The sequence below is a fragment of the Cyphomyrmex costatus genome, unplaced genomic scaffold (assembly GCF_001594065.2).
Source record: "Cyphomyrmex costatus isolate MS0001 unplaced genomic scaffold, Ccosl1.0 scaffold51, whole genome shotgun sequence".
NCBI classification, from domain to species: Eukaryota; Metazoa; Arthropoda; class Insecta; order Hymenoptera; family Formicidae; genus Cyphomyrmex; species Cyphomyrmex costatus.
This window is the reverse complement of record NW_017279354.1, coordinates 1,920,802-1,940,153: the sequence shown is the minus strand read 5'-3', so window position 1 is coordinate 1,940,153 and position 19,352 is coordinate 1,920,802. Positions and strand designations below refer to the sequence as shown.

At 34.4% G+C, this 19,352-nt stretch overlaps 1 protein-coding gene across 3 annotated transcripts; it reads left to right on the top strand.

Annotated features, from left to right (window-relative positions):
• Positions 1 to 7,939: 7,939 nt before the first annotated feature.
• On the top strand, positions 7,940 to 18,924 carry Acf (ATP-dependent chromatin assembly factor large subunit). Of its 3 annotated transcripts, none has more exons than XM_018546087.1 (14): positions 7,940 to 8,437; positions 10,493 to 10,631; positions 11,002 to 11,216; positions 11,297 to 11,507; positions 11,622 to 11,842; positions 12,435 to 13,108; positions 13,173 to 13,649; positions 14,270 to 14,763; positions 15,257 to 16,030; positions 16,122 to 16,333; positions 16,418 to 16,593; positions 16,768 to 16,881; positions 17,749 to 18,097; positions 18,668 to 18,924. In XM_018546087.1, exons 1-14 carry the CDS (start codon positions 8,325 to 8,327, stop codon positions 18,846 to 18,848), a joined length of 4,350 nt encoding a protein of 1,449 aa, XP_018401589.1. In that variant the 5' UTR covers positions 7,940 to 8,324; the 3' UTR covers positions 18,849 to 18,924. The 3 variants fall into 3 exon arrangements, with proteins under 3 accessions (XP_018401589.1, XP_018401588.1, XP_018401590.1); XM_018546086.1 differs by having other exon boundaries at positions 18,656 to 18,924; XM_018546088.1 differs by lacking the exon at positions 16,768 to 16,881 and having other exon boundaries at positions 18,656 to 18,924.
• Positions 18,925 to 19,352: the final 428 nt, after the last annotated feature.

Here is a 19,352-nt window from a genome sequence, read left to right as displayed (position 1 = left end):
AGACGTCTTCAAGAACGTTCTCAGAATGTCTTTTGGATAAAGTATATGTATGTGTGAATTCCTTCATTAATTCAACGCTATGCTATAAGCAGAATCATTATACATTATCGAATACCTTGCTCTATTTAAATCATGACCAACGTGTGCAACGAGAAATGAGAGACAGAATGAGTGTCATATTTTTCGCAGTTTAATAGCAAAAATTAATAGTGATGGGGATGAGAGGCGCGTAAAGAAGTTTACTGGAGATGTCCTCACGCGGTGATATACGTAATGCAAAAAGTCGGGAGTCGAAGTCGAAGTCAGAGGGAGTTCGAAAGCGCGATACCGGAAAACCGATACCGAAACGTCCTCCTCGCGTCGCCTCTCTTTCTATTGACTCGCGGGACTGGAAACAAACGGCGACTCCGCGACAATCACACCGGCCCCCGCGACGACCTCATCTCGGACTCCACTCCGCTCTCAAAATACCACATAAAGGCATATTCAATGGAAATCAGGTCAGATTGTGCAGTCCGCCGACAACTCGCATTTGCGTTTTCCGCTTAAATACGCGCGCGAGGGATAACGTAACGGCGCCCAGAAGGAAGAATGTCTCGATTTCTACGATGTGCCCGTTGGGACGAGTTCTCCGACTGATAGCATCGTCAAGTACGTTAAGGTCAAACCGGATTTCGAATCGGGCACCGCGAACGCAAGTTGAATTTTAAGGATCTTACAATTTCACAGTGACGCTTGGAAACGAAAGTCGAAGCGGGCAAAGGATGACAAAGAAATCTTTTCTCCTTTCAGACAATTCGTTTTCCAGAACAATTTGTGTACTCGATCGCTTGATCGCGGCTAAAACAAAATCCGCGTTCGTGAGAAACTAAACCGGAGAATCGTAACTCCATACGTATAACGTTGTGGTCAAGCACTGAGAGGCTATTAACTGATTTGATTTGTGCTGCTCTACCACGATTCGATCTCAATCCCGACGCGAGCAAGATCCACGCCGTAATTTCTATGACGTTAATTGTGCCGATGTCTTTTACGCGCAACCGATACGCCAGTGGTCCGCGCGTTGAATTTCTCACGGATCTAATTGAGATCACGCAGCTCGCGTGTGATTTAATCCGATTTGAATTGTTCCGAGAGAGTGGTCTTCTCCGCGATGAATTTATCATCGTCTTCGGCGAATAGAACGGGCGCGAGAAGCGCACGAAATAGCGTACCGTGGCCGAGCACTTTTCCGGGTAGAAAGGGGCTGACAGACTGTTGCTTTTCCCCCTATGTAGCTCCCGGAGCGAGAATTGATCCAGTGGTCCGCGCGCACCACTCCGCTGCCTCCGTACACCCCCGCGACCCTGTAACCCGCCACCATCACCACCGTCAACCTTCAACTCGCTTTTCCTCCACCACCACCGCCGCCGCCGCCGCGCCGCGCCGTCGACATCAGCTGCACAGTGTGTGTTTGTTAGATTTGTATCTTTCCACCCTGAGTGTGTCACGAAGTGGCCCGATATGAATCTTTAGTTGCCAGCTATCTCCGGATATTTCCCACGCAGCTTTTCACGCGATTCCACAGATAATCTTCCGTTCTCGGACAATATTTCTGGCCGTCCTCTCTTTTGGGAACTGTTAAGAATTTAAAACACTGAATGTTTTTATAAGCGATGACACTGATTTTATCAGTATTGCTATAACTTTCATTTAAATTGGCTTCTCATTTTTTAGAAATGAAGCTGGAAAGGGATGAAGAACTAATTAAGTGAAAATTATAATAAACTGATATTGATAAAACTGCGAATTACAGTTAAGAGATGAATCTCCATGTTAGACATAATTAGAGAATGTGTTTTACGTTTTCTATTTGTAATATAAACCTGAATTCATTAGAGCTCACCAATCTTCAATTGCATATAAGTTAAAGCACATAAAAACTAGTGTTTTAATAAAATAATGCAATTTTGTATTGAAAGTTTTTATGTCATTACTTTGAAATATCATACAAATATATATCATAAAAAATTATTATGTACCATTTGATAACCAAAAAGTATTTATTAATTTAGTTAGTCTCTTTTTCAACTTTTTACATTTATTACAGAAAACTTATATAGCTAATACCACAAATATCTCATCGAAATTTTGATTGGGCTTTCTTCATTTTGTAGCTTCTTTTAAATAAATAAACTTTACATATATATATATATATATATATATAAAGATTATATTAAAACAAAATCTACTTAAAATGAATATTTCACATTAATATCTAAATAATAAATCAAGCTCTACATTTATCGATCAATGTACTTCTTGCAAGGCAATAAAATACTTCAATTTACTCTTCAATAATTCTTTCCATTTGTCTTACTATTACATCTTCAATGTAGATATTTTTCTTTTCAGTTTTCTATCAATTATTTTACCGCGGTAAGGTTTCATCATAGCAGTAAGTAATCAGCGTCACAAACAACCCTTCGACAATATCGGTTACCAGGGGGACGTCAGAGAGACGTGATTGTGTTGCTCCAGCTGGCATTTGAATGTAGGCCGCGGAGACTCGGAGTCGATACTATCAGCGTTATTAAATATTCCGGCGGTAATGATTTTCACTGAAGTAGCCCTTAACGATCGTTCCTTCATCGTGAGAATATTCGATACAGCGATACTTGTGTGTTGGCTTGCACGTGGAAACCTCACGGCGCTCGGCAATAATTATTTTGTGGGTGACGATGTACGAAATTCCATGCTCTCTATATATAAGTAAGAAATAACGGCGCACGGATTTTCTCGCTTCCGGAGAAAGTTTTGGCATCTACTGGCTTTCAAATGGCATCACAATGTTCGCATTCCTCCGTTTTCCGTTTGTATTCTTTTCATCGCAAAAGCGTGCGACAGTACGTAATCGATCGCGCTGCGGAAAAACTAAATGTATTACTTTCGTTACGGTGAACGTCAAGTGGAAAATTGATATTATTGTCGTTATCAGATATTCACGGAGTTAAATTGTTGTTTAACAGATTATATCGTTGTAAACACTTTACCACGCCATTTAACGTTAATCTCGTTTTAACGAGGCTCAACGCCGATGAGAATTCGCAAATTAGATTTCTCAGCAGGATGCTGACTTTGCTCAGTCAGACGTGCCAGAACATAATATGGATACAATTTAAAAAACTGAAAACTTTTTACCACAGCTGTTTAAACAATCCCTAAAATATTTTCTAAAAATATAGAAGCATGCTGATTAGCGATGTATGAACATAATTATATAATTAATGACACTCTCTTGTACAGAATTATTTTTCTCAATTTAGTTTTCTTAATTTTTTTTATTATCTTAATATGTGCTTTTCTAGATATTTATTATACGATAAAACAAAAACAAAATATAGTACATGTATTTCATACATTTTAGACTATCTCTCTCTCTCTCTCTCTCTCTCTCTCTCTCTCTCTCTCTCTCTCTCTCTCTCTCTCCACTTTACATGGTATTGATTACCTCAAGAATATTCTTTTGTTTCTGTTCCAACATAAATAGCAATGATAGATACATATATGTATAATATATATCATACAAAGACACATCAATGGTATGTAAAATGTATATATATCACCCTAATACACATTATACCATTCTTTCTTTTTAATATTGTATGTATGTGTGCAATGTTCATTATAATGTTCATAAAACAAAATCTTTGTCAATTTATCTTCTGAAAGAAAATTAATTAAATATTTTTTCATATGCATTCAATATTTATTTATTCCTTAATAAGAGACGTTTTAACAAAGAATGTTGTATTTTAAGACTATATAATCACTACATTATTCTTATCAGCGTTTAAAATATAAGAATTTTAAAATAATAAACTAAATATTTGTTCTTAAAAAATTTTCAGAAGTCTTATTTTTGCAAAATATCACATATGAAAATATTGATACTTAATATGTTACATATAGTATTTTTCTTGATATTTTCATACACTTTAGTATGAGATATTTTTCAAGAATTCAGGGGAAACATTTTGACTTTTTGACACACACACTCAATATCACTCTCCAGAAATATTTGATATTAAAATTCATATACGTTTCAATATGTTTCGATCATGTATCGTACGTCAGTCAATAAACGATGCATATAAGTATAAATAAATGCCTGTTTCGCGGCAAACACGCCACATACCTACGCTGCACTTACGCCTACACAACAAACACTCATCCATGCATCCTTTTATATGACAGAGAGAAAGCCGAGAGGAGACTCACCGGAGGAAAACGGGGCGAGCACCTCCTGCCGCTTCTCCATCGTTTCTTGCGTCCCTTTCGAGCGGCCGCACTTCTCGAAGACTGCACGAACTGCAACAGTCGAAAAGAAACGGTTTAATAAACGCGTCCAAGCAGGGTGAGATCGAGACGCGACGGGTGCTCCGTCAGAGCGTCGTGGAAATCCACGGCGATGATTCTCTTCCGTGTTCTCTCGCGATTAGAGATCGAAATATCGCTTGTGAATTTAAACCAGGGAAGAAAAGAAAGCCCGAGGAGAGAAATTTACTTGCGGACGGACGTCCGCGCGCGCACGCATGAATACACACTTTGTGTGTGCCAGGTAGATCGTTGACAGGTGGATCGTGATCCACCGTCGATCGCGCGTCCTGACTCCCACGCGATTTCCGTACCCGCGGGATACGTACCAAAGTATGTGTGACCCTTATCCAACGATAGCCATTTAGCGTCGTACACGTCGGCGTCCCCGGGTCGCGTCTCTGTCCTCCAGGTACAACGGAGCTCGTTCAGTGACGCGGGGTAACACGGTCTCGCGTCGGCAAACCCACCGTTAGCGACACGGTCAAAGGCACATCGACCATCTTGTACTAAACGCAGTGCCGTATCCCATCCATACAGCGTCACCGCTCTGTCGCTCACTATAGTCGTCGACGTGATGACGGCGAGCGGGCTGGAGCAGGCTGGAGCAGGCTGGCTGGAGCGAGCGTTCACGGGAAGGGAATATAAGAGAAATTTCATAAAACGTCGAATTTCACGTACTCTTTAAAACCTTGTAGAATGAATCTCACTCTGGAGTTTCAGTTGTGTTAAATAAGATGAAAATTACAAAAGCGAGGAAAATTCACTAGATGGTATTCATAAAGCATTTTTTATTAGACTGTCAAGTGTCAAAATGCTAAGGCTGCGCACAATAGGAGAAATATTAGGAACAAATATTAAATATAAGAATTTTAACCTATCAGAACTGTGTACTGTGGAATGTGCGCTTTCTGACAGGTTAATATTTTTATATTTAATATCTATTCCTAATATTTCTTCTATTGTGCGTAGACCCTAATACAGCCTTCTGATTGGCTTATTACCTATGACTTCTTAAGTCCGGGTCTACAATAGATGTTTTAAGCTTTAAGTCATAAGAAATTGACCAATTACAGTCAAATATGTATGAGGAGAATAATCGAGGATAGTAATTCGTCCATTTCTTATAGCATAAAGCTTAAAGCGGGGAGCACAGACTTTTGCATAACGCATAAAGCATGTGCATAAGGAATTTTATTGGCCCATTTTCTTATGCATGAGTCAATGGACCAATCAAATTCTTTATGTATATGGTTTATGCGTTATGCAAAAGCTGTGCTTCCCGTTTAACTCTATTGCAGATACGGACTTAAGGTTGGATTATACTGGCCGTAATCTGTTAACTTATGCTGTAATCTGTAAAAATTGACCAATTATAATCGATTATTCCCCTCTCATTCGACTGTGATTGGTCAATTTTTACAGATTACGGCATAAGTTAACAGTTTACGGCCAGTATAAATCAACCTTTACTTTGGGCCGATTGTTCCATCTTTCGGTAAAGTTTACCTGTTAGGTAAATCTAGCAATCGATTAGTACATGATTGGATAATCTTGCTACTTACCTAAAGCCTTGTTATTATACTGGCCGTAATCTGTTAACTTATGCTGTAATCTGTAAAAATTGACCAATTATAATCGATTATTCCCCTCTCATTCGACTGTGATTGGTCAATTTTTACAGATTACGGCATAAGTTAACAGTTTACGGCCAGTATAAATCAACCTTTACTTTGGGCCGATTGTTCCATCTTTCGGTAAAGTTTACCTGTTAGGTAAATCTAGCAATCGATTAGCACATGATTGGATAATCTTGCTACTTACCTAAAGCCTTGTGTCCACGATGCTAGAACTTGGACCGAGTTCTCGGATGAAGGAAGAATTGACCAATCATATTGGTCACGTGACCAATGTGATTGGTCAATTCTTCCTTCATCCGAGAACTTGGTCCGACTTCTAGCATCGTGGACACAAAAGACTTAACAGGTAAACTTTACCGAAAAATGTAACAATCGGCCCTTAATAAGAGAATCAACAAATCATAATCCTTCTTTTCCTCCCACTTCACGGAAGAGAAGCATTTTGATTGGTTGCGTCTCTTATGCGTCATGCAAAAGTGTGTGCTGCGGCCTTTATGCATTCATGTGTTTTGGGCTTAAAGCATAACACATAAGGCATAAAAAATTCAATCAATCAGAGTTCTTTATTTCATAGCAAGGAAGGAAAAGAAGAATTTGATTGGTTAATCTCTTATGTACAATGCATTATGCATTATATAAAAATCTGTGCTGCAGCCTTTAATAATTTCAATCCTTTTAAATAATGATGAAAAGATTGAAAGCATTTATAACAGCAGCGATGATACTGACAGCCAATAATGAAAATAAAGAGTTGTGTTTAAATGAAGAATTAAAAATATTATATTTTATTTTAATATGCTTGATATTACACGGGGAGAAATGATCACTTCAGAAAAATTAAGCGATTATGTCGAAAGACAATATGACGTATATATACACTACTTAACAGCAAAATTAAAGTATCACTTATCCTATCCTCCAAAAATAGGCAAATTTCAAAAGGAGTGTAACGCCATATGGAACTTCTCAAAGTTAATAAAGATTTTTGAGATTTGATGCACTTTTCATTTGTGTCCGTATTATAATAACTTCGTAAAGAATATTAACCAAAAATCAAAGTATCAATTGCCATTTTCGAAAGTAGATATATTTCAAGCTTTAGAATGCTTTAAAATGACAAGGTTATACATTCTTTTAAAATTTGCCTATTTTTGGAGGCAGGATAAGTGATACGTACTTAAATTTTGCTGTTGTGTGTATATTGTAAAATATAGCATGTAGGCTAGGCGCGCATGGCCAGCTATTCGAAGTTTTATTTATATAGGTCGGTGCAAAAGTTCTTATCAATTTTTTTTTATTATAATATGGATTTATACATATATATGTATGTGCGTGCATATATACGTGTATTTATATAATACGCTATACTGTAATAGACATTATGCGGCCCGCAAGATTTTGTTCATATCTAAAAATAATTCGATCGCTTTAAATAAAATTTGTGTATCACTATTTACTCTGAGATAGGCCGGTATTCATACTTAAGAAATGTCGCGGTTAAAAAAGTCGATTTATAATCGGTTCTTATTTCAAGATCGTATTAAATTCTTTCATGATGCTAATACGGTTCTCTGATTGGTTCATGATACTCAAGACGGTCTTAAATACATATATAAGAATCGACTATAAATATTGGATTATAGATTACTTTGCTTATATACGCGGGAAAAGGATCATTTCCCGTTGATAGAACACGTTGATCTTTCCGTGGACGGGATTGGTTTGCTAATCGAGTTTATGAATCGAATGTAAAAAGGCGGGAATCATCTGTGCTTTTTCTTCTCTTTTATTTACCACCTCCTTTCGCCGAATCCGACTGGTTGATCCGCGCCGTCCGCGCGCGAAACGTCAAGTTGGCAACGACGTTTGGCGTGTTTCTTGCCGTGCGTTGGCTTCCGGCGGTGTCTGATAATTGGTTTGGTATATAGTTAGGCCAGGCCAGGTGTACCCGAAACGCCGTTGAACTTGTGTGTCCGGACTGGATGGCGGGCAAGCGCCGTCGAATGGACTTGTCCATTGTCGCGTTACTTTTGTTATGAGTTTTCCATGGCGTGCCGGAAGATTCGCCGATCGGCATCGAGGAATCTTGCGGCCTGACGGACGTCGGGATCCCGGTGCTGGGGCGAGTCGTCCATCGTCCCGTATAGCTTAGCGTGCGTCGTTCGCGGGAGAGCGAGAAGGAGAGAGGAGAAAAGAGCGTAAGTCCGTTCCGTGCGCCGCGTTCACGGCACCGACTTTTTTAGCGCGTCGAGAAAGCGGTGAAAGAAGAGAAGAAGAAAGAGGAAGAGGAGAGAATTTATCGCGGTTGCGCTTATCGTCATCATCGAAATGCCGCTGCTACGCAAACAGCCGTTTCAACGGCTTCACGTTTCCTCGGACTTCAGGGACGACGACGAGGTGTACCACTGCGAGGTTACGAACGAGATATTCAAAAACTACAAGTGAGTCTTGCAAAGAATACGGATAAAGAAAGTACGACAGCGAATATATAATTTTGATCCAATCGCGAGTACTTGATTTCAGTAGATCTCCGAGATTGTCGCCTACATTTTGCATCGACGTGGGACGGTCGCGGAAAGTTGATATAAATTGTTACCTTAAAGCGTAATCGATTGTTCATCGTGGATCATGAGATTATTTTACTGTGTAAATAATAATGTACCAATTATCCATTTCAGCTGGATTGCGTAAAAATATGATGTAATCTTGCTGTAAGGTTAGACTGAAACACCTGTTTTGAGACCTCTATGAAATTGGTGGGACATCGAAAGTCCGTTCTCATATCCACATAAATAATGTTCATTTTTACTATGTAGATTAGCAAGCTAATCTTCTGTTTGTCTTACTTTTTATTTTTCTAGTTCTAAGAATTAGATATTAGAACTAAGAAAGAGTTAAAATTAAGTTAAACTACAAGATTAAAGTTAATCTATATTAGTAGAAATAGTCACAGATCTATTTTTCTTTTATCATCAATCATTACTTCACTATAAAAGATGATAGTTACCTAGCACATGCAGATAAATTCATTTTAGACTTCATGAGATTCACAAGATTGTTTACATTGTTAAATATTAATCTTTTTATAGTATAATTTATATAATGTGCTTATAACATTCTACTATAAAACTGATACTGATGTATTATTTTAATATATAAAGACTGTATCGAAGTTGTGTCATCCATCAGATTGATAAACAATGTAAAAACCAAGATTTTTTTTACTATTATTATATAAAGAAGTTTGAAAATTGTATTTGTATATTTAAGAATAATTGTTAAAAGTTTGTAAAAATATATTATTAACATTAATATTTTTAATATATATCTTATATATGTGATATAAAATTGTAAAAAATACATTAATATATAGGAAGTATTTAATCATATTGCAATTGATTACAGCCACTGACAGCGACCAGTGCCTTAGAATCTTTCAACAGTGGATGCGTTTTACTTTATTGTTCACAAAGCTTACAAATATATTTTATCCTTGTCATTTATCAACTATTAAACAAAGATGAAATGATTTACATGAGCATTGCAAATGTTAGGTGGAATATATTTTGGACAAACGCTGTGAGTGGCTTGTGATCAATTAGAATGATCAAATAGCTTCTATCCAAATATATATAATAATACTTATTAAAGTATCATTATATATATTTTGTAGATTTTAATATATATATAAAAGCACAGTCTTAAATTATCATAAATTAATCATAGAGCCATCTTAGCTTTTAACACATTGCTTATAATGGTCTTGAAATAAAAATCAATTATGAATATTGATCTATGAAGTGTGAAGGAAAAAGGAAAACTGGTACCTTTTGAAAGAATTAATCAAAACACGAATTTCAGGCATCAGAGACAAAAGTGCCTGTTAAAAAAATATAATTATTTGATTCTTTTACGAGAGGCGAGAAATAAGGCGAGGTGTTTGGCATAGCATAAAAATTCACACTGTTTTAATATATAGCAAGATGAATGATGAGATATACCAGAATGCATAAAAGCATTCTAGTTTTTCTGTTCATGTGTCAGATAATAAAAAATATTGTATAATTTTGTCCATAACATGAATCAATGTTTCTTATTCACAATCATTAAAAAGACTAAGCGAATAAATTACTATGAAAATAAAGAAAGTGATGAAAAACCAAATATCTTATATAATATCAATGTGAAGGACAGGATTTATTGAAAAGTCAAATAATTTCATAATCCTTGTACAAAAAATATAATATTAATATGTAACTGATCCTAAGTTCGATTACATTCAAAAATCATATTTGATTAAAAAACGTGATTGAACTAACAATGAACCAAATCAGAAAATTTTTAACATCTACTCCTTATGCAATCATTGTATTCTGTTGACAGTTTTTTATTAATGATTTTTTAAATGATTTAATAAATTTGAGATCATCATTTGGTTACAACGAAGCGCGCGTGTGTATAAATTGTATTACAATCAATATGTATTTTTTTTACAGTGAATTTTGCGAGCGGATTATCTTGTGCAACTCTCTTATATGGTCATGCAGCATCACAGGTAAAACTAATATGACATTTGAAGAAGCTTTACAATGCGAAGAAAATGCTAAGAGGAGCTTGAAAGAATTTCCAATGGAGGTATAGTATAATTTTAATAATTTACATTGTATTATCATGTATATTCTTGTAAAACAATAATAAATTTTGCTCGTTTTTTGCAATGCAAATTAAATAATTAAATGGTCTAAATCGAGCTAAAGGGATTTAATAATAATATTTATTATTATTGTTCTTAAATTCACAATATAAAAAAAACTAACATAAAATTAACTAACAAAAAAATGTGTCGTACGTTTCGGGACTTACTCCTTCAGCGATTCTTACAGATGTTTGTGTCGTTGGATTGATAATATTCTTATAATGTGTGATAAAGCTTTACAAACATGCTGATATATCAATCATAATTTGAATTAATTTTCTTGTTCTCAATACTTTATATTTTTTTTAGCTGAGAATTCCTATACTATATCTTGCTAGTAAAACAAATAGGTCTTCTTTCAACGAGATGATTGAAGACGTTTACCAGTTCGCGAGGGATCGCTATTTTGTAGGAGAAATGGTAGAGGCTAGCTTTACTGAAGACGCTTGGTGTAACTGCCATATTCTTCAAGTTATTGTACCTACAGAACAGCAAGTTAAGGCATATATGAATGAAAATGGCAGGTAATAATAAAATCTGTTAAATTATTTTATTAATTTTTTTAAATTAAATATTAAATTTATTCTGTGCTGTGTTATTTCAGAAGTCTACAAGAACATTATTATCATCCACCAGCGAGATTATTTCGCTATGAAGTAGAGCAATTAGATTTTGGAGATTCCGACATCAGTCAGATTATGATAGTAGAAGCATCTCAGGTCAGAAGGCGAAAACAACATTACAGTAGAGATCGTAATAAGATATTTCTTCGTCAACTCTCTGAACAAAATGACAATGGCATATGGGTTGTCAAGGTTAATATAGAATTATATAGAAAATTATGTATATCTATTATGAATATTACATATTATAAGCGTTTAAAGATATTTATGCGCTTTAATATTATTTTTTGTTATATTGTTATATAGGAAAGCGTTTTGGAAAAATACGGAATTAGCAAAGTACGTTTTGATACGATATTTGCTGGAACACTTCCAGATTTTACAGTACGTATAAAAAAATCCGTTAAGCAAAAACAAGAATCTATAGATAAATTTCTCACCTCGAATGTATCGAAACCAAAAATGGAGAAAGCGGATCCTCTGAAAAAAGTGAATGATACTAGCGTGAAGAAATATCGGAAGCCAAGGTAAAAGTTATTTTTGTTAAGGTTTTATTAAAAGACGTTTATTTAATATTTTTAGTAAATATTTTTATTAAAATAAATTAAATATTTTTAATTAGATTTCGCTCGTTTTTTGCAATGCAAAGTATAAAGAAAAAATGGTCTAAAATGAGCGGTAATAAGATTTTTTTAATAAAATGAATTTCTAGTTTACAACACATCAATACAACATAAAAATATCGAACGTTTCAGAAGTGTTTGCGCTTAACAGAATCAGACAAATATGTAAAGATGCTCTTGTTTTCATACATTTTATCACACAATTTCCACATTCACACAAAAACAGGAGAATCAATTTGAACAAATTGTATCACACCATGTCGCTTAGACCGTAAGATTATGCTTCATCTCTATGACTTTATAACATCTATAAAATCGCTGAAGATGGACCCGTGAGTTCCATCTTCGTTCGATATTTTTATATTATTTTATATTTTTTAATTTTTATGTTGTATTAATATTGTAAACTATAGAAATTTATTTGATAAAAAAAAACTCTTATTACCGCTCGATTTAGACTGTTTTATCTTTATACTTTAAATATTTTTATTAATAGAATGAATGGTAAATTCAAAGAAGAACTTAAAGCAAAAGCCTTGGAAGAGAAAGCGAAACGTAAAGAAGAAAGAGCGCTAAAAAGCGAGCGTAAAAAGGAGAAGAAACAAAAGTTAGCTGCTTTAGCTGCGTATATGAAACAATGGAACAAACCAAGAGAAGATCTCGAATGTGAAGATCTCTGTCTCATTCCTGAACCTACTGTTATTAAATGCAACATACCAAACGAAAAGTTTGGAGATTTTGTCGTGATATCGGAATTTCTTGAATTTTTTAATGAAGAATTGGAGGTACCTGTATATTTTTCTGGAGGTTTTAATTTGGAATTATTAGAGAAGGCGTTATTGATCAAAGAAGCATCCGGTCCTTGGAGTGATCTTCTACAACTTTTATTGTCAAATGTGTTTAAATACCAAGCTGAAGAGGATAATGAGATTGATGCACAAGCACCCACTTTGTTGGATGACATTAGTACTTACGAAGATGCATCATCAATGGCAAAAGCTATTAAACTCGCTACAATGGCTTCTAGATGGTGCCCCACTTATCAAGGATGTAAATTATCAGAACTTACATTGGATCATGTAACTCTGAGCGAGATTTTGAGGCAACATTTATTAAGTTCTGGAGGACGTATAAGTGAAGCTGCTTCGAAATGGCGATATTCTCAAAAAGGTATGTATATTTTATCATTTAATATTACTTAATATCCTTTCTTTAAAAACACTGTTTGTTATAGGTGGTTATACAAATTTTGATGAACCAGCTCTTCTTATGAGGCTAAATGAAGGCTATCTTTTACGATTGTTGGGTCATCGAAATGTCTGCGAGCTTGAGTTAGACGACAAAATAAAGATCGTCATATGTTTGATTAATCAGTTGCTTACGTTTGCATCAATACGCGATGCAATTGAGGAACGATACGATAAATTACATCAAGCAAGAAGAGAATTAAAGTTGTTCTTACTTGCTGAACAGAAAAAAGAAAGGGAAGAAAAAGAAAGAATGCGAGAACGCGAGAAAGAAGGAAAACTTGAGGAAGAAGAGCCAAAACCGAAAAAAATTACACGCGGTAATTACGAGGAAGAAAAGAAAAAAGAAGAAAATGAAAATAAACTAAAAGAATTGCAACAAGCGACAAGGGATGACAAAATGATGATTTACTTGGGTGCAGATAGAGCTCATCGAAGATATTGGAGATTTATATCTATACCAGGTACATTTTTACATTTTTGTAATCTATTAAATATTAAATGTACTCAAAACTGAGAAAAAAGATTTAATATTTTATTTTCTTATTAACGTTATATGTAATTAAATATGTATTACTTTGAATTAAAAAATTTTACATCACGAATTTGTGTGTGAAAACGATAACATTTAGTTTGTATTATTTTTTTTTATGTTGCATCTATTTAATGTTTTAATAATCATTATAATTATAAAATCTGATATAAAATGCAGTATGATAACTTGAAAAATTGATTTAAAAAATAAAGTTTATTAGTTTTAGTAATTGTCTAATATATTATTATATATAGAATTTTTTGGTTTCCAGGGATATATAGAAGCTATAAGTATCGCGAATTATCTTGATGTTTATATTCATTTTTTAAATGTCAATGTTTCTTGAACATGGCAGTTCATTTCATCAAAGTAAGGAGCAGTCTGATGTTGCTATTAGACTGCTCCTCGCCTTGATGAAATTAATTGCAATATTCATGAAACACATTTCATGAGCTTCTGCATGTACAGATTTTTTGATAAAAATTTATAATACTTTGTATTATGAAAGTTATCATTTTAATTATTTTTTCTCAATTTTTTTAATTATAGGATTATTTGTGGAAAATGATGAACGTTGGCCGGGAAACTGTCTTCCTGAGGGTACTCCACATCATCCAGAGTTACAAGATAAAGAAGCAACCTATGCATATCTAAAAAATAAATTTGAGGATGAGTTCAGTGACAAAGAAAATAGTTTTAAAAAATTGAAAAAATCACCCAAGAAACTTCTATCATCAGATAAAAATGGTGTTAAATCGCCACGGAAAGAATCAAGTCCTCGAAAGGAATTTAAACAAGATCTCACCAATATTAAAAGAAGTTTGGTACTATGTACAGGAGATAAAGATTGTCCTGTTCATTGCAAGAGATCGTTGATAAAATGGAGCTTTTACGGAAATCAAAAGGACATTCAAGCACTAATAGATAGTTTAAGCACAAGAGGTGTCAGAGAGAGCGAGCTTAGAAATAATCTTTTACAGGAGATGGACAATTTACTTCTCGTTATTGATGAATGTCCTAAACATAGACTGAATCCTGAAGTTGTAAGTATATTTTTGTATAGTTTATTAAAGTACGTTACCTATAAAATTGTGTGCGCGCGCGTGTGCGTGTACAGAGGGTCCGCCAGAAGTCACGTAAATAATTTTTGAATGGTTTATGATAAAAGATTGAAATTTACAGGGATACAATGGGAATATAAAATCTATCATTGAACCTCAAAAACACCTACCTTAACATTATCGGAAGAAGGGGGGAGAAGGGGGCCATATCTTAAATGACATGGGGTCGAGTGAGCTCAACCCCACATGCCATTTGAGATTTTCAGGTCTCCTTCTCCCATCTTCCCCCAGGAATGTTATGATGGATGTTTTTGAGGTTCAATGATGATTTTATGATCCCATTGTATCTCTGTAAATTTCAATTCTAAATCTTAAACCATTTAAAAATTATTCAAGTGGCCTAGGACTTTTGGCGGACCTTGTGTGTGCGCGCGCGTGTTTAAAATACGAAAAGTAATTGGATATTTGTACGTAGTTTTCAGATTCCAGTAAAGGACAAGTTAGTAAAGCAGTTAAGAAAAATAAATATGAACACGCAAACTTGAATTTTCCCTCTGATATGCCTATTGATGACGTAATGGAATTAACTTTGAGAGATCATATTTTGGACTTTGAAGACAAAATTAATGCGGGTTGTTTAGGATACCTTAAAATTATTGATCGCGCTGTCTGGAGAAATGCGATCACACAGAGAAGTTACGACAAACAGTGCGACAAATTAATGTGCGCCGGTAGTGAAATAGATATTGATGCACCACCTAATGCTCTTATAGATAAAATAAAGAACGAATCTAAACATAGTAGACCCGGTACCCCTGATTCTGAGGTTGGGAGTATTAGCATAAAGACTTACAAGGATCCAGGAATGTACTTAGGTTTACCTGGTGATGATGAAATGATGCCCGATCAAAGGCAACAAGCGACTATCAAACAACTAGCTTGTTCCATTTTGCAATTGTCTCACGCTATAGAACAGAGGTACTTACAAAAACCGTTAGGGCCCGATCAAAAGGATAAAAAATCGGGCGAGGAGGCACGAGAGAAATGGGAACAATCATTGATAGCATCCACGAACTGGTCCCAGTTGTTTGTTCACTTAAGCACCTTGCATAATAGCGTCGCGTGGCACAAAAGCGCATTAAACGCTCAGTGTCGTATATGTCGAAGACGTAGGGATGCGGAGAACATGTTGCTTTGCGATGGATGCAACAGGGGACATCATCTCTATTGTCTGAAACCAAAACTTACTGTAATGAATAGTTCATTATACTAATGCTTTCACAATAATGATTTGACTAAACTATTATTATGTTATTTCTTTGTTATTTTTTTACATACAGGCTGTACCAGCGGGAGATTGGTTTTGTAAAGCATGTAGACCACCAGAGATAAAACCCAAAGAAAAAATTCAAAAGCGGAAAAGATTCGAGGATGAGATCGAAGAAGAGACGATATTAACCAAAGAGACGCGACAGAATCGCGCGAAGCGCGTACCGCACAGCGACGATGAGGCCGACCGAGAAGATGAAGATGACGAAAGTGAAGAAGACATGTAAGTTATCTTTCCGTAGCATTAAAATTTTACATTAGCTTAATATTCCTATTAATGTTTATTTGCTTTCTTTTGTTGTTTTAGAAATATACGATTAGAAAACTTATGCGCATCCTGTAACAATGGTGGAAAATTGATTGCTTGTGATACATGTCCAAATCGTTTTCATTTAGAATGTGTAGAACCGCCATTGTACAGAGCTCCTAGAGGCAGATGGTCTTGTACCAAATGCAAGGATAGAAAAAAGAACGCGACTAAAGGTAACAGAAAAATAATAATGGAGCAATATACGCGGACGAAAATGTCTTAAGGTTTATTCTTCTGTTATAATTTAAGAAAAAGAGTTTCCGCGTTTAATGTAGATGAAATTATTAGACAAGTGATGTAAGAATATTATAAGAAAAAGTTTCTTAGCGTTAAAATTATGTTGATAGTGAGGGGGCGTGAAAGAGAAAGAAACACGGAGAGGCTGTGCGCAGCAGCAGCACGCTCTCGCATCCATGGCTTTGCTAAGAGCCTCCTCACTACAGACTCTACAGACTGGGACGGTCTGTATTGTATTCCTTTTGTTTTGTGTTAATATATACGTATATATGTGCATCTTCATGGCCAATTTTTTTCTTTTTTAAAAAGCACCGCACATTAAAAGAAATAAAAATCTATTCATTATTAACATATAAACAGTTCTTATAATTTTTGATTATCTGAATTTTGAGATTACAGACGAATGTAATCAAATAATGAATTATTTACTATAAATTTGTCATTTTTTCACATTTATTTTTAATTATTTTTTATACTTTTATATTAGATTACGTATTTGTTACTTATGTTTTCGAAATATATCTTCGTTAATGTATCTGGAAAATCAAATTATAATAAATTTGATAAATATATAAATACTGTAGATTTATGTTAATATAAATCTAGATTAATTTTATTATATCGATTTATTTCTGAATAAAATGTATAAGTCTTTCGTTATACATTTCGCATATAATATTTTTATATAAAATTGAATATTTTAATTTGAAATATCATGGCACAATAATATATGCACTTATGCACACACATACATACAGTTCTGACTTTTGAGTAAAACTTACGGACTTTAAAACTATCTCAACTACAAACTTGTGATAACGGCGACTATGAGATACTAGATAAATTCTTAGGACTTATTAGGGGACAGATCCTATCATAGCATTACATAGATGCTTGATTTCCATCATATAAATGCTTGATATATTATATCATCTTGGTAATGAAATTCGTCAGCTATTGCTAACTCATCTATCACATAAATATCATCAATAGAACTTTAGTTTTTAATATAGACTTCAAGTTTAGTAAATAATTTTGAATTGCAATGACAAAAACGTAATGTACTAATATAAAAATTTTTTAATATACAGATAGCAGTACATCGGATGATACTGAACCAAGACAAACGCGTCGTGCGACTAAAAGAGCCGCCGAGATTGAACAAGGAGATAAGAATTCCATTAAGGGATCTATGACTAGATTGCAAGAATTATTGATCGAAATCTGGCATCATAGAGATTCGTGGCCATTTTTATCGCCTGTTAAAAAGGACGAGGTTCCAGACTATCACGATATCATCTCCAATCCAATGGATTTTGGAACTATCAAGTACAAACTTGGTAATGGCGACTACGAGACACTAGATAAATTTTTTAGCGATTGCCAGTTGGTCTTTGAGAACTGCGGATTGTACAACAAAGAACATAGTACTGTCTACAAGTAGGTATCAATGTTATCGTTATTTATTTCACGCAAGTTCGGATGCCAGAGATTACAATGCTAATTAGTATTTTCTACATTATTAATGATAACACACTCATTGAATGTAATTAATATCACATATAATTACTAATAACAAAATAATAAATTGACACCTCTATTATTTTTTCTATTATATTATAATTTTGATTTGGTGTATGATAAGTAAAAGTTCTTAATAGAACTTTTAGGTGTGATTCAAATTAGATTTACAGAATATTATAAATGTAATCAAATATTTAAAAAATCAACAAATTTAGGGTTATAATTCGATAAAATAACATTATTGTAACATAAAAAGATAGTTTACAAATTATAGATAAATGGATTAACTATTTTGTGGTTGTTCTTAATGGATGAATTCGATTTTTATATCTCATAAAATTTGCGAACATGTTACTTTATCTAGAACTTAGATACAAATAGGGCTTTGCTGTTATTAATGTAAATAATCTTTTGCCTCCGAACCAATTTGGTAATGCACATATAAGAAGCAAGGCTATATCTTGTTAAAAATAGTTACGTGTATAGTGCAGGGATGCGATTACGCAAGTACTTCGAGAAACGCTGTAAAGAATTCGGCTTGAATTTTGATGATGGATCTTTTCAAGAAGAAACCAAGATTAAGAGGCCAAGATTGAACAGCGATGTCGAAGAAAACAGTACGTCGGAAAGCGATGACGACGAAAGAGAAGTGCAGAAGAAAAGATAGAATATATAACGAAGATTAAATATACATACATTCTATAATTTCATTACGATGTATACTCATAAAATTTAAATCTAGAGCCGCTCATATTTTATATATTTTGAACTCACCATATATGTGGACTTGTATACCGATATTGAGCGGTTGAAAGATTTTGTATGTAGCTCAAGATGTTCTGTTGACGCAGGCAGTACGTCTGGGCAATCTGCAACGTTTCGGTGAAATACATCTTGTTGATACAATCAAACTATTTTTCTCAGTGCGTGCAGATCACACATTTACACTGATCCTGCGACTGCGGCACAATTGTAAATTATATACTTTGATTCTTTCGACAGAGTAATATAAAATTACACTGACAAAAAACGGAATAGTACAATTATGATGAATTATGAGAATTTATTCTGCATAATCACTAATACAAATGTATGTATTGCAATTTTTGTTCTTTTTCTTCTATGGGTCGATTTCTTTGAGGCTTCTTGTAATAAAGACGTACACACAGTA

Excerpts from the sequence above, each read along its gene's own strand:
- Acf (XM_018546086.1), top strand. The coding sequence starts at position 8,325 with ATGCCGCTGCTACGCAAACAGCCGTTTCAACGGCTTCACGTTTCCTCG. Across the intron at positions 10,632-11,001 it reads TGAAAGAATTTCCAATGGAG|CTGAGAATTCCTATACTATA; the intron begins GTATAGTATAAT and ends TATTTTTTTTAG. Across the intron at positions 16,882-17,748 it reads AGACTCTACAGACTGGGACG|ATAGCAGTACATCGGATGAT; the intron begins GTCTGTATTGTA and ends TTTAATATACAG.